Source organism: Sceloporus occidentalis, unplaced genomic scaffold (genome assembly GCF_023333645.1).
Source record: "Sceloporus occidentalis isolate IW3139 unplaced genomic scaffold, rSceOcc1.0.p SCAF_5, whole genome shotgun sequence".
Classification (NCBI taxonomy): domain Eukaryota; kingdom Metazoa; phylum Chordata; class Lepidosauria; order Squamata; family Phrynosomatidae; genus Sceloporus; species Sceloporus occidentalis.
Genome location: NW_028316985.1, coordinates 35,070,177 through 35,086,090, shown reverse-complemented (window position 1 = coordinate 35,086,090; position 15,914 = coordinate 35,070,177). Strand labels below are relative to the sequence as shown.

Genomic DNA, 15,914 nt, shown 5'->3' with positions numbered 1-15,914 from the left:
TTTGTGGGTCATTGCAGAGGGAAGAATTCAGCTCCTCCTTTGTGCAATGACCCCCAATCCCCTCTAAATGCATTTGTCTTTTATGGAAGGCCCCAAAACAGCTATTTAGTGGCCAGTGGAGAGCAAAACAACCACAAATACAGTGCTGGTCCTTGGCACAATGGAAAAAGTAATGGCTGGTCTCCCACATCAGATAGTCAAAGGAGCACTTATCTACACTACATATCTACAGAAGTTTAACATTGCTCCATCCTATAGAATCCAAAGATTTCTACTTTGGGTGCATCTACACTTTAGAAATAATGTAGTTTGACACCACTGTAACTGCCATGGCTCCATCCTACACAATCCTGGCATTTGTAGTTTTTTGAGGCATCAGCACTCTGGCAGCCTTTGCAAGACTATAAATCCCACAATTCCATAGGATGGAGCTATGGCACTTAAAATAGTGTCAGACTGTGTTATTTCTATAGTGTAGATGCAGCCTTACTTAGAACTTTCTGTTAAAGAGCTCTAGTTCCCTGAACAACAAGATAACCTAAGAGGAATTGAGAATTAAATCAGTTTAATCTGTTCGATGTTTTGATCTGTCAGGGTATGCTTAGTTTAACCCATCTACTTTTTTTTTGTCTGTTTTAACAATCCCTTTTTAATTATTATTTTGTTTTAATATTATTCCATTTGGTGTTGGAGGGGAAAAGGTAACAAAAACTTTAAAAACTCATGGACTTGATGGCCCTTGTAGTCTCTTCCAGCTCTATTATTCTATGATTCATAAACTCAATAATGGACAAAGAGTCCAGGCTCCACCTGGAGATTGATAACAACACTTGGGTCTCTAAGTACCAATTTGTTTGGTGTGTTTTTTTCTTCCTATGCCAAAGAAATAAGGGAAGAGATTATCTGTAAAGTGGGTTGCTTTAAAAAGCTCCGCAGATGGATAATGAACAGTACCTGAATGCAACATGTATTTTTATGTTATTTAATAGGGTTACTAGTGCAATGGTGAGACCATAGGGGTATCATGGCTTCAGATTGTATTGACCCCTTTGTAACATGGGAATTACTTCTTGTTAGCAGTAGTAGTTGTTGTTGTTCTTATGTGCCTCCAAGTCATTTTTTTACTATATATACTTAAGTTGAAAAAATAGGATAATAGAAGGAACAGCTTGAAAGCTAGAAAAATAATGCAAAACATATTTGCATATGGGGAATATTGGTTATAATAACTTTCTAGAAAGAGGAGTAATGGAGTAAAATTTAAGCTTGAGATAAAGAGTATAATGTACAGTTGCAGCAGGAATAGAAACCTCATTGATTAATATCGGTAAGAAAATGTCAAATCAAGAAGAATATAAATTAGGGTTAAAACCTATGTATAATTGCATTTAGAAGTCTTAAAATATTGTGATTACAACTTGTGAGGAAGTAACTTAAATGTTAGTTAGTGTTATGTGCATGTGTATAGTCTTTGTTGATTAAATCTTATTTATTTTATTTATTTGAATATTTATACCCTACTCTTTAGCAACAAAGGCTCTCAGAGCGGCTTACAATTTTTTTTTCAAATCTTGGTCATATAAGTATGTGTTAAATGTGTGTTTTAATTCTTGAAAACTTAAATTATACACACACACACACACACACCACATTCAGATTCATCTTGTGTTAAATGTGTATTTTAATTCTTGAAAACTTAAATTATACACACACACACACACATACATATGCCACATTCAGATTCATCTTTTGCTTCTTATTTCATCAATCGTTTGTAGTTGTTGTTGTTGTGTGCCTCCAATTTATTTTTTTTAAACTTATGGTGACCCTAAGGCGAAACTATCATAGGGTTGTCTTCCTCTGAGGCTGAGAGAGTGTGACTTGCCCAAGGTCACCCAGTGGGCTTTTATGCTTGAGTAGGGATTTGAACCCTGACCTCCAGAGTCATAGTCCAACGCTCAAGCCAATACACCACGTTTATTGTTGTTATTGGTTTGAAAAAGCGATACGCTCCGTCAGTGAGAGCCAGCATGGCGTCTTGGTTTGAGTGTTGGGCTACAACTCTGGAGACCAAGGTTCAAATCCCAGCTCAGCCATGGAAACCTACTGGGGTGACCTTGAGCAAGTCACACTCTCTCAGCCTTCAGGGGAAGGCAATGACAAACCTCCTCTGAACAAACTGTGCCAAGAGAACCCCATGATAGGTTCGCCCTAAATGACTTGAAGGCACACAACAACAACTTGCACTACTACACTGTTATAGTGCTGCTGTTCCACTTTAACTGCTCTGGCTGCCTTCTATGGCATTCTGGGATTTGCAGTTTAATGAGGGGGCATTTAGAAGTCTCAGCCAGAGAGCTCTTTGGGCTCACTGAACTACAAATCCCAGAATGCCACAGGAGACAGCCAGAGCAGTCAAAGTGGAATAGCAGCACTATAATAGTGTAATGTGGTAATTTCCATGCTACTAGCTTCTTTCTTTCAGTTAATATCAAAGGTACAGCAAGATATTCAAAGGTACCTTTGAATATCAACCTCATGTCAATATCAACCCCATGATAGGTTCACAATAAACAATAAACAACTTGGAGGCACACACCAACAAAGTACACTCTTAAAACCCTGTTGCATTTTGGGGTTTGTAATTCAGTGAGGGCCTAAGATGCCTCTCTGTCTGAATATTCTAAACGCGCCTTCATAAACTACAAGTCCCAGAATGCAACAGGAGGCAGCCAGAGCACTGAAGCAGATTAGCCTTGTTTTAAGAGTGTGCAGTGCGATACTCTAAAGCAGTGGTTTCCCCCCAAACTGTGCCGCTTCAAGAGATTTTGGACTTCACCTCCCAGAAGCCTCAGCCATGTTGGCCAATAGCCTGGGATTCTGGGAGCTGAAGTCCAAAATTCCTTAAAGAACACAGCTTGAGGGGGCACTGAGCTAAAGTTTTGTCAGCACTGCTGCTATCAGGCATTTTATTTAGACACCTAAAGCGCCGGTCCAGCTCTCGAGGACCCTTTCACGTGATTGACAGTACTCCTCCCCTATCCCTTGCTCCGGACCCTTATCAGCCGCCCTATGGGGAGAGAGGAGGCGGGACTTCCTCCTTCGGTTGCTAAGACAAGCACGTTTCTCTCCTTAACAACCAGAGGGAAGCGGCTGTTCGAGGCTCGGGGTCGAGGTGACGCAGGTGAGAGAGGGGAAATGGAGGGTGGCGCGTGGGTCTAGGGCTCCCCGCTTGGACCCTTTCCGCCTCCGTAGCCCTGAGGGGTCCCACAGCCCACCTCCCCAGCCGGGTCTCGCGGGGCTCTTCCGCCTCGCCCTCCGCCCGGACCTTTGCGCCTGCGCGGGACCCCCTCGCCCTTCCCAGGGGCAGCAAGGGCACGCTCTCCTTGGGACCCGCTCGGGGAGGGAGGTCCGAGTCCAAAGGGCAGCACTGGCCCATAGGGAAACACTGGGGAAGACGGAGCCATAGGGGATCATGGGAGAGCGCAGTGCTTTCCTATAGGGGAACACTGGGAATGTTTGCCCAAAGGGGATCGTTGGGAAATACCTTCCCATAGAGAAGCATTGCAGAACACTTGCCCATAGAGAACCATAGAACCGTAGAGTTGGAAGAGACCGCAAGGGCCCTGATCCAGTCCAACCCCATTCTTCTGCCATGCAGGAACTCCCAATCAAAGCATCTCCAGCAGATGGCCATCCAGCCTCTGCTTAAAGACTTCCAAGGAAGGAGGCTCCACTACACTCTGAGGAAGGAGTGTGTTCCTATGTCGAACAGCCCTTACTCTCAGGAAGTTCCTCCTAATGTTGCGGTGGAATCTCTTTTCCTGCAGCTTGCATCCATTGTTCCGGGTCCTGTTCTCTGGAGCAGCAGAAAACAAGCTTGCTCCCTCCTCAATGTGACATCCTTTCAAGTATTTAAACAGGGCTATCATATCACCTCTTAACCTTCTCTTCTCCAGGCTAAACATCCCCAGCTCCCTGAGTCGTTCCTCATAGGACATGGTTTCCAGACCTTTCACCATTTTAGCTGCCCTCCTTTGGACACGCTCCAGTTTCTCAATGTCTTTTTTGAATTGTGGTGCCCAGAAATGGACACAATATTCCAGGTGGGGCCTCACCAAAGCAGAATACAGTGGCACTATTACTTCCCTTGATCTCTAGACACTATACTTCTATTGATGCAGCCTAGAATTGCATTGGCCTTTTTAGCTGCTGCATCACACTGTTGACTCATGTTCAACTTGTGGTCTACTTGGACTCCTAGATCCCTTTCACACGTAGTTTCATTCAGCCAGGTGTCCCCCGTCCTATATCTGTGCATTTCATTTTTTCACCCTAAGAGCAGTGCCTTACATTTCTCCCTGTTGAAACTCATTTTGTTAGCTTTGGCCCAGCTTTCTAAGCTATCCAGGTCATTTTTAATTTTGATCCTGTCCTCTGGGGTATTAGCTGCTCCTCCTAATTTGGTGTCATCTGCAGATTTGATACGTGTTCCCCCAGTTCTGTCATCCAAGTCATATTTAGAGAATATAGAGGCTGGGTTGCTAAACCTTTCAGCACCAAAAAAGGAATCCATAAATGATTCCCTATGGGCGAGTATTATCCTATTATTATTCTTTATGGGCAAGTATTCCCCAATGATCCTCTATGGGCAAGTATTCTATTATTATTTCCTGTGGGCATGTATTCTCCAGTGGTTCTCTGTGGGCAAGTATGGTTTCCCTATGGGCAAGTACTGCCATTTGTTTTAGTAGGTCCTGTTCAGGGGAGGAGGAAATGATGCACCAGGTTTTGAGTACAGCAGAGACAGGGGTAGCCAGAGGTGTCCTGACCACGAAGGAGGACAAGGCACTGCCAAATGTAGGACACGCAAGGAAAAATGTGGAGCGATACCCAGTAAAAGCTAAAAACACTCATAGAAATATAAATTCATTTCATAGGGGTCATGAGGTCCAAAACACACTGAAGAAATAATCCAGCTTGAGAGCACTTTGACTGCCCCGGCTCAATGCTAGGGAATCCTGGGAACTGTAGTTTTGTGAGACATTTAGCCTTCTCTGTCAGAGAGAGCTCTGGTGCCACAACAAACTACAGTTCACAGGATTCCCTGTCAAGCTGCATTATTTCTGCAGTGTGTTTTGGACCTGTGTTAGATACGCTGTATTTTATTATGTTGTGTGCCTTCAAGGGGTTATCAACTTGTGGCGACCCTAAGGTGGACCCCATTGAGTGACCTTGGGCAAGTCACACTGTCCCGGCCTCAGGGGAAGGCAATGGCAAACCTCCTCTGAACAAAGCTTGCCAAGAAAAACCCAAGGTAACTTCACTTTAGTAGAGTCACCAGAAGATGGAAATGAATTGAAGGAACTCAGCAACATCAACAAAGGTTTTCTTGGCAAGATTTGTTCAGAGAAGGTTTTTGCCATTTCCATCTTTTGAGGCTGAGAGAGTGTGATTTGTCCAGGGTCACCCACTGGGTTTCCATGGCCAAGCTGGGAATTGAACCCTGGTTTCCAGAGTCGTAGTCCAACACTCCAACCACTAAGCCATGCTGGCTTTTATTGTTATGTACTCAACCATATTTTTCTGATGAACCTATCTTTGTTAAAATGCCTTGTTGGCTTGCAATATACTTATGAACTTCTGGGCAAGACAAAGGCTTACTGTACTAGCAACAAACCTTTGACTAAATCTACACTCCTCCCTCCACATTCACTGGGGTTAGGGGCACAGGACCACCGTGAATGTGGAAAAACCACAAATAACAAAAACACTGTGTTTTTACCTAACACTCTCCAGGAATTTCTATGTCTTCCAGTGCAACTCTGTGGTCAACATCTACCAGACACTGGCCATAGAATTGTGCCAGAGGAGCTGTTGGAGTGTTCTCTCTAGGAATCTCTAGGTCCTTCAGTGCAACTTTTGATAGAGGGTTGCACTGAAGGACCTAGATATTCCTAAAGGGAACATACTAATGAAATCCGTAAATAATCAGATCCGCAAATGTCAAAGCCGCAAATGTGGAGGGACAAGTGCACATTTAAATTACTTCTTTCATTTGTCTATTGTGCTGAAATTAAGGTGGGGGGAACCTTTCAGCATTTGCATTGTATCCTCAAGCAGCCCATTGCCTAAAACTTTTGCTGACCTTTCCGTTTCGACAAACAGATGCTCTCTGAGCTCTGGGGGAAAGTCTCCTCTGCTGCTGCTTTCATGAAAAAAGAACTTTAGAAGACTAGAAAAAGCAACTTTAGAAGGATCCATCCTGTCCCTCCTGTTTGCAGTGAGGACAGGCTGCCAAGTGGACACATTTCTCAAAGGGGGACAGCAAATGTGGTGTTAATGAATGGGCCTCTTAGTCATGCTCAAAATGGAAGACATTTTAGAATTCCTCCTGGACAGAAGATTGAAATGTAGATATGTCCTGGAAAATGAGGATATTTGGTCACCCTGATAGGTTAGTCAGTTGTTTCAACCATTTTCATTTACCACAATTCTTCCTGGGAAGGGAGAGCAATTTTAGACTTTTCTAGCTCAGAACCACCGCCACCCCCAAACATCTCCACTCAGGTATGGCTTTGAACTGGTGGCTTTGCCCCAGATGTTATTTTCTCTGCCATCAGCCTTGAAATGCGCTATAAAGGGGAGATAAAACTTTTCAGAAATGAATGGCAAGGCCTTGTTCTAATTCTGTTGAGTTTGTTGCTAGCTGCTGTCAAGTCAACACCCTATGAATGAGAGACCGCCAAGTCACCCTGTCATCAACAGCCCCACTCAGGTCTTCCAGACTCAGGCCGCGGCTTCCTTGATTGAGGCTATCCATCTGGAATGTGGTCTTCCTCTTTTTCTTCTGCCCTCCACCTTACCAAGCATTGTTGTCTTTTCAAGTGAGTTGTATCTTCTCATGATATGGCCAAAGTACAACAGTCTCAGTTTAGTCATCTTGGCTTCTAGGGAGAGTTCAGGCTTGATCTGCTCTCAAACCCACTTATCTGTCTTTTTGGAAAACAGGGTATCTGCAGAATTCTGCTCCAGCACCACATTTCAAATGAGTTTATTTTTTCACTATCAGCTTTCTTCCCTGTCCAGCTTTCAAACCATACATTGGAGTTGGAAATACGATGTCTTGGACAATCTCGGGGGAGATCAGTCTGTCACTCATAGCTGAACTGGGACAAATAGGATTTTCTGGTGGTCCCCATCGTGTACACATTTGTGTGTGCAGATGTACATATAAGGTTACATCTTGCCTGTAACCCTATCACACAGCAGCTGAATTTACTGTGTAATTCAGTTTGTCAAATGGACAGCAACATAATAAATAACAATACTAGATCACCATCTTAACCTAGAATTGTAATCTCCCAATGTATATATGTGTGTGTGTGTGTGTGCGCACACAAATGTGTACATGATGGGGCCCACCAGAAAATCTTATTTGTCCCAGTTCAGCTATGAGTTCAGCTATGATTGACCTCCCCCTAGATTGTCCAGGCCATCGTATTTCCAGTATTTACAACATGTTACAAAATCTTAAAAAGTGTATCATTCCTTTTTAGTATGTTACATTGCAATCTTTTCACAATTGTTTGCAAATGTTTAATTATTGTGGAACAGTGTTGATACGTAATTTAGGAGTTCATTCAAAAATATTATTGGCTAAATGGAAACAAAACCACAAGACTGCAAGAATGATGTGAAGACACAGTGGGACACTGGTCCAGTTATCCTTTACATAAAAGACTGAGAAGTGCTACTGTTAAAATTACTATATAAATAAATTAGCATACCTACATGTTTCTCATTGCTTGGAAATAACAAATTCTTTAGCATTAGTTACTTCTAGCAATGACCCTATAGTGAGAATTTAATAAAGTATAACATCATTTCTTTTGCAGTTCAGTTATAACTTTAAAGTCGTTATGGAAAATGTGATCACACTAAATGGAGGCAGGAGAATATCATATTATTGACATACTTGTTTGTGCTGCTGCGTCATGCACTGTTGTGGGTTTCTGTGGCAAGGATGAGGTGAATGAGAGGAGAGTGTATTTTATAGCAAGCCAAACTACTTTAAAGGAAAGTAACCAAGTAATTACTTTTTGAAAGAAGATTTCCAAGATCTATCTGCCCATTACTTTTGCTGTGGCACCAGATTAATCCTACTTCACACCAGCTCTGTAAAACATTGAAAGGATCTCAGGGTGCCATTTTATTAAATGGGTGAGCTGAAGAAATTATCTGAACAACTTACAAAATACTCTTGGTTAAATCACAGTAATGATAGGCAGTAGAGCTCTTGAAAAATATAGATGAAAAAACCAAATGAGAATATGAAAAGCTATTCCTTTAATGCAAACATACATTTCCAGTAGTTCTATTGCCTGCTATACACATACATTGCCATCATTGCTGTTAAAAGAGGAAAATCATTTGAACATTTGTCCCAGCAATAATTGATAATGCATTTGTCTGTAAGATTAATGTAGTCTTGTCTTTGAAGAAGACAGCATTGTCCTTTAATGTTTAAACTGAGTTTGTATTGTTTATTCTTACATTTCATTTATAGTTATTTTCTATAGGCGTGTTGTGAAAATTCAGAGATTAAATATCTAAAAATATTTGCTAGGTTGAAGCCACACCTCCCTGTTGCCCTATATTTCCTGTAAACCCCACACTTATGAGTACATAAGGTTAACTGGATGAAGAGGGGTAAGATTTAAGCATTGTTCTCTATGTGACTGAAAAAGAGTAACAAAGAACTTGCTGCTTTGAAAACTTTGACCTCCCAAATTAAGTTGGTACAAATGGCAATAGCTAAACCAAGCGAGGCAAGATTGTCACAGTCACTGCAGCTTCAGCTTGAACATGGTGGCAGTTGTGAGTAACAGCTGGATTTTAGATTCCTTTTCCCAACCCCTTGTAGAGAACTTGAAAGCTAGCTCAATAATATGTGACCTTTATATTGTGATCTAGTAAGAAGCATTAGCCTAATAAGACTTTTAAACTTTGCATTTACTACTAAGACAGTTGCGAAAATAAAGACTATAAACTGTAACTTCATAATATCATGACCATCTCAGTAATATTTTTTTATTCTTTTAAAGATCTCATATGATAACCTCAGCAGATTGTTCTGTAGATTATGTTTTTCTAATTTCTGCACTTTCTAATTTTCCTCCCTTTTTTTTCTTCTAAGCAGCAGAACATCCTATTTCAGCAAACCTTGTGTGGCCTAAATTGTAAAAGGTTATAGCCTACACGTGATTGAGTCCCTACAGACGGCTCTGCCCCTTCCCAGGGTCAGAGTGAGAGGACAATGGCAGATACTGGGGACGGGAAAAAAGAGGAGGCAGACTATAAGAGACTTCACAGCTTCCCTCTAATCAGGGTAAGAGTGAAACCGAAAAGGTATGTTATGTTCTGAGATAAGAAGAAAACAGATTCACTGTGTTCCATTTTTATTTGCCATTTTATACAAATAAGAGAGTTTTGACAGCGGAAGAACCAATTGCTTTAGAGATTAAACAGTAAGCCTATGAAGATATGATTGCCTAAGGTTCCTACAGCAATACTGTTAAAACAGGAATGCCTACTTAATTAAGTAGTAAGCACTATGGGTATACCTCAGTTAACGAAGTAGATGGGTACCTATTTAACAGAAAATTTGGTACTCGAGGCAGAAGTAATATAGTACGAATAGGGACTGGTTTTCCACCACAAAAAAGAAGAGAGGTTCAATATTTTTCAATACACTATTCAAAACTAACAGTATGCACATATGAAATGAAACCAGTTCAGGTAAGCCTTGCATAAATAAAAACATTTTGAACCTTCCAGAGACCACTTGAAAGTTTCTTCCAAAATGCTTCCAGAGATTATTTTTTCTATCACCAGACTCTGCTTTTTTAGGACTTCCATTTTGGTGGCCAAATGTACAGTTCTATGTTTTTTAAAATATGCTGGGGGAATATGGTGAGGCTTTGCTCTGTTTTACTGTTCATACATTCTCAGTAAGGGATTCTGAGGACAGCTTCTGTTTACTTGCTTGTCATAGGTAGGCACACGCAGCTACAAAATGATAGGCTAAAGCAGTATCTCATTCTTTCCCAAGCTGAAGCTTTGTTTATTGCAGTGTTTCCTGCTGACCTGCTGTTGTAAACCACCAATGAAAGTCTATGTTTCTTTGACTTTTCTATACTATCTCCTGCAATACCAGTGCTGCTAAAATACTTCAAGCCAAGAAAGATGCTATGGCATAAAAAGTCTTTGTAAAAAGGACCTTTTCTGTCAGAGCTTTGTTAACGGGAGTATGCCTGTATTTTAAGTATGCTTTATCTATTTATAATATACTGTAGATATATGGAAAAGTACAAGTTCTTTTGATCAGTAGATCTTATTCAAGAAAGATAATTGTACCACCTTGTGCTTAATCACTTAATAGTAATGCATACTGTATCTAAGTCGCTTTGCCAAAAAGAATGAAATGTGTGGTATATCACTTAGCTTAGTCTGTGGGAGGGAAACACTTGGAATGCTATTAATTTAAAAGTTTTGTTTAAGAAGAGGGGCGAAAAGAAAACTTATCCTTGGGGCCTGCACAGTGGACTTGAAAATATGAAGGAAAACTGGAAAAAGAAAAAAGGAGTATAGTGCTAAGAAGTATATAAAAAGGATACTGTAGATAGCAAGATTACATGAATGGCAGATGTAATACTGAGTAGTTCATAACAGGTGGGTAGGATTGAGAAGAGTAGCAAGAAGAACTGAAGGAACAATTGAAACGTGGATGAAATACAGTATTTCTGAGGCTGGATTGCAGTGGTTAACATCACAAGAAATCTGTAGAATGGCTAGGCATCGACAGGATTATTTAATTGTGCAAGATAAAGAAAAGCAGAGTGATTGGAAGCTGTTTGGCATCCTTCTAAAGAAGTGTCCTTATTGAAACTATTTAAAGTTCTGGCATTTGAAAGTTTCCTGGGACTGGTATGTTCTCTCTTCCTGCATGTCAGAGTGTTTTGGTGGCATTGTGCCTTCACTTTCAGTAACCTAATGTTTAATGTGGGGCACATCAAGAAAGGCTACCTGCTTGTCTGTTCTTTGGGCTCAGGTTTCTGTAGTGCAATCTGATAAAGTCCAGTGGCTTGTTTCAGCCAGGCATACACATTTAGAGACTTTGCATACTCAAGCTGGCCTTCTGTGAAATCCCTTTTTCCTCAGAATAATACATTTTGTATTTAACATATTTCTAATCCATTTTCCCCAATTCTCAAGGCAGCTAAAACAATATATTGATGACACAGGCATTCAGATGAAACTTACAGTTACATTAAAATACCAAACCTACCAGCAATATATTATGCCAATTTGGAAGTGCCAGAAAGTCTGCCATCCATCAAAGCAAAGGCTTATCCAAATGGGCATTACATAAATGTGTGTATCTCAAGAAGGAGAAATATCAGTACTGAGGGAAGTACCACTTAGTAGGTTCTGCTGTTTGCAACAGATAGAATCATAGAGTTGGAAGAGACCGCACGGGCCATCCAGTCCAACCCCCTGCCATACAGGAAATCCAATCAAAGCATCCCCAATAGATGGCCATCTAGCCTCTGCTTAAAGACCTCCAAGGAAGGAGACTCCACTACACTCCGAGGGAGTGTGTTCCACTGTTGAACAGCCCTTACTGTCAGGAAGTTCTTCCTAATGTTGAGGTGGAATCTCTTTTCCTGGAGTTTGCCTCCATTGTTCCGGGTCCTGTTCTCTGGAGCAGCAGAAAACAAGCTTGCTTCCTCCTCAATATGACATCCCTTCAAATATTTAAACAGGGCTATCATATCACCTCTTAACCTTCTCTTCTCCAGGCTAAACATCCCCAGCTCCCTGAGTCGTTCCTCATAGGGCAAGGTTTCCAGACCTTTCACCATTTTAGTCGCCCTCTTCTGGACACGCTCCAGTTTCTCGATGTCCTTTTTGAATTGTGGTGCCCAGAACTGGACACAGTATTCCAGGTAGGGCCTGACCAGAGCAGAATACAGTGGCACTATTACTTCTCTTGATCTAGACACTATACTTTTATTGATGCAGCCTAAAATTGCATTGGCTTTTTTAGCTGCCGCATCGCACTGTTGACTCATGTTCAACTTGTGGTCTACTTGGACTCCCAGATCCCTTTCACGTGTAGTTTCATTCAGCCAGGTGTCCCCCATCCTATATCTGTGCATTTCATTTTTCTGCCCTAAGTGCAGTACCTTACATTTCTCTGTGTTGAATTTCATTTTGTTAGCTTTGGCCCAGCTTTCTAGTCTAATCAGATCAATTTGAATGTTGATCCTGTCCTCTGGAGTATTAGCTATTCCTCCTAATTTGGTGTCATCTGCAAATTTGATAAGTATGCTCCCAATTCTGTCATCCAGAATTCCTTCTTGAAATGAAGGAATCTGTAAAGAAATTGGTCTTGCTCTGTTCTTCTTACCGGAATATATTCCATATTGTATCCCTACCTTACTGCTCTGCTAATGTAAACTGTCTGTCTGCCCCCATTTCTCAGTCCTCAGGAAGCATGTTGTGACCCTGTTTGCATGTCACAATTGTTCTTTCTCCAGCACAATAAGGGAGAGGCAACCCAGAGAGCTGGATTTGCATGTAATGATAGTTACTCCTGCTACAAATGGAAGCAGCTACTTAGCATGTCTCAGCACACAGGCATCATTCTCCACAAACCAGGATTCTCTTGAATTCTGTCTTCTTGTAACATCTGGAGTCAGCTTGTCTTTGTATTGCATTCCCACTCTTAACCAAACATGAAAGAAAGAGGTGGTGGTACTGGTGCTGGCCTTGTGCTGCAGAAGGGACTGTTAATGTGCCTTGCAGTTCTGTGTCTGATGTCCTTCTTTTTTGTGTTTTCTTCCAGCACACAGACATGCCAGAAGAAATGCGAGTAGAAGCCATGGAATTGTGTGTCACTGCTTGTGAGAAGTACGCCACCAACAATGAGGTATCGGCCTTCCCTGAAACAGTATCTGCTTGGCAACACACCAAATAGGCTCCAGTTTCGTTTTTATTTTTTTACTGCCTCTCCTAAAGGGAAATATATAATAGAAGAATGGAAGCATAGCCCCATTCATAACTCTGTCATATGCTTATGTAAAAAAAATTTAAAGCAGTAACCAGGCATGTTATGCAAGTATCCTCTTTTTCTGCCCTCTTTCTGATAATAAACTTCTGTAAAAGACTATTGATGGGCATGGAAACACTAGACTAGAACATTAATGTACCTTCTTGAAACAGAAGAAATGTTTCCTAAAGTGTATTTTATTATGGATGGTTAGGAAAGATACATTGACATTAAATCTGGCTTCTGTGAGAGACTTTTTATTATAGATTTTTGCCTCTTGTAAGTGAAATAGGGACAACAATGGGACCAAGAAAGTTGTTTGACTTGAATAATCTCTTTATGTACACATTTTACAAAGAGGTACTAACTTTAGTAAACTAGTGGAAGTTTCATTGGCCTGTTACAGACTGCCAAAATAAAGCTGCTTCAGGTCTCTTTGGAGGTATGCTATTTAAATGATGCATGCATACTAAGAATCCGGAAGCTGCACCAAAAGCTGCACTCTGGTGCTTAGGAATGGAGTGTGGCTTTGGAGCAACCTCTGGACTCTTAGGACCCATGCATCATTTAAATAGCATACCTCCAAAGAGACCCGAAGCAGCTTTATTTTGGCAGTCTGTAACAGGCCATAATAGAGATGAAATTGTGTCTTGAAGTTCTTTCGTACATCTTCATCAGTTTTTCTTAACTCATGCACAGTATCATTCTGAGACAGCAAGATATTTTCATTTCATTATCCAAGTAAAGCAGGTGGCTCTTTTTATTAAACACTTTTGAGTTTTTCACATAAGAAAAAAAGGTTTTAAATGTTAGTTGAACATAAGCTGTAGTAGATGATATCATAATAATTTGAATAGTCATGCCAGATTAATTTTAAAAAAGGATCAAAATGCAGAATATCTTTCAAAATGAGTTAAATAGCAATTCGGTAAGAACAATTTATTTCCGTGAACAAGGCAATATTTTTTTAAAACAAAGGGAGAACATTTTGGTCTCCCATAATACTGAACTAAACTTAAAGATTTGTTCTTAAGCACAGAATATTTGAAAAGAAAGCAGAATAAGAAAAAGCTGAAATAACATTAATCAGAAGGTTACATTTTATGTCCTTTTAAGCTAGTGTAAAGAGTGTTTAAAAACAAATTGTACTGGGTGGCCACTGATTTGCCTAGTATCATGGTCTTTCAGTTTGTTTTGCATGTGGTCACTGTTAGTAATGCAATTGACACTACATTTTATTTGTTTCTGACCTCACTATTCACTCTCTCTCCCAACCATGTGTTTATATACCAGCAGTTCAGGATAAAACTTCATACCTCTGATGAAATGGACACTAGTCTACAAAGCTTCTGCCATAATAAATGTGTTAGATTTGAAGGTACCACAGGACTTATACTTATTTTAAGTTATCTTCAGTCACCATTAAAATTAATTTCAAAACCAAAAATAAAATAAAGGTCTGGTTTATCTTCAGATCATATAAATCTTTTGCCTTTTACTAAAGATTTCTGTGAAGAGGAACATTTATGAGTTTTTGCCTAATATTTGAGGCCTAAAATAAAATAAAGATAATTTTAAAAATACAATAGATAGGCATTATTCTAAGAGTTTTAAAAAGTCATAAAGCAGCAGATAAGATGAATGCTGAATAAAAATTTTAAATAATAATGAATATGCTTCAACAATTCTGTTTATTCCTCCTGAAGTGTTTTCAGTCTCACAAGTTTTTAGTTTTTTGTTCCGCTGGTTTTGCTCTCTATTTTCCCAGCTCAGCCGCTTTTTGTGTCCAGTGGTGTAGAGGCGATGTGACAGTCTCTCCACAGTCCTACCAAATCCAGCTCACTTCTGATCCAATGAACTTCAACCTCCATTTGGACAATTCTTTTTAAGTATCTTCATTTGTGTCTTTAGGCAACACACAAATTAAATGAACAAAAGAGGTGGGGAGACCTAGAAATTAACAAGAGTCTTTATGACTCCTAGAACAGAACTCTTCCTGGAAGCCAGGATGACTAAATTGGGGCTGTTGTACTTTGGCCACATTATGAGATGACATGACTCTCAGAAAAGACGATGCTAGGAAAGGTAGAAGGCAGTAGAAAGAGAAGAAGACTGCATGCTAGATGGCTAGATTCAGGGAGGTCATGGGTCTGAATTTACAGGACCTAAGCAGAGCAGTGGAGGACAGAGTGGATTGGAAATGTCTCATACACAGGATTGACATGAGTCAAGCTCAATTTGAAGGCATTTAACAACTATATATATTTTTAATAAGACATTCAGCTAAAGTATTTTTTATAGTTTATTCTTCTCCAATATACGAGTCTTACTGCAAATTCTCCTCAGAGTAGGTTGGGGCAATGTGAGACAGTAAAATACATTCCATCTATCTAATTGCCATTCCTTCCCTTTTGCCTTCTGTTCCCTTCCTTTGTTGGTTCTTCATGTTTGCTCTTCAGAGTGCTGCCAAGATGATCAAAGAGACAATGGACAAGAAGTATGGCTCCTCCTGGCATGTGGTGATTGGTGAGGGCTTTGGTTTCGAGATCACCCATGAGGTGAAGAATCTGCTGTATATGTTCTTTGGAGGCAGTCTAGCTGTTTGTGTTTGGAGGTGCTCCTGACATATTCTCGCCGCATCCAAGCACACCACATTCAGGAATTTTTTTCCAAACTTTTCATTGTTTTTTGTACAACTTAAAGGGAAGCTTTATTTTTAATAAAAATATTGGCTTTTTCTTATTTATATACTAGTTTGATCAAAAATACTTAGGATGTGTGTGTGTGTGTAAATCTG

General features: G+C 40.3%; 1 protein-coding gene and 1 non-coding gene across 6 annotated transcripts; both read left to right on the top strand.

Annotated features, from left to right (window-relative positions):
* The first annotated feature begins 3,100 nt into the window (after positions 1–3,100).
* LOC149311932 (dynein axonemal light chain 4-like) lies at positions 3,101–15,859 on the top strand. Of its 5 annotated transcripts, none has more exons than XM_089528211.1 (6): positions 3,112–3,184; positions 6,710–6,887; positions 9,203–9,391; positions 12,914–12,997; positions 14,414–14,495; positions 15,577–15,655. In XM_089528211.1, the coding sequence occupies exons 3-6, from the start codon at positions 9,320–9,322 to the stop codon at positions 15,645–15,647; spliced, it is 309 nt and encodes a 102-aa protein (XP_089384337.1). In that variant the 5' UTR covers positions 3,112–3,184; positions 6,710–6,887; positions 9,203–9,319; the 3' UTR covers positions 15,648–15,655. The 5 variants fall into 5 exon arrangements, with proteins under 5 accessions (XP_089384334.1, XP_089384337.1, XP_089384336.1 ...); XM_089528210.1 differs by having other exon boundaries at positions 14,411–14,495; XM_089528207.1 differs by lacking the exon at positions 14,414–14,495 and having other exon boundaries at positions 15,577–15,859.
* Positions 14,572–14,687, top strand: LOC149311933 (U5 spliceosomal RNA). The gene has a single exon (XR_016281542.1). It is a non-coding gene; the product is annotated as a U5 spliceosomal RNA (small nuclear RNA).
* Positions 15,860–15,914: the final 55 nt, after the last annotated feature.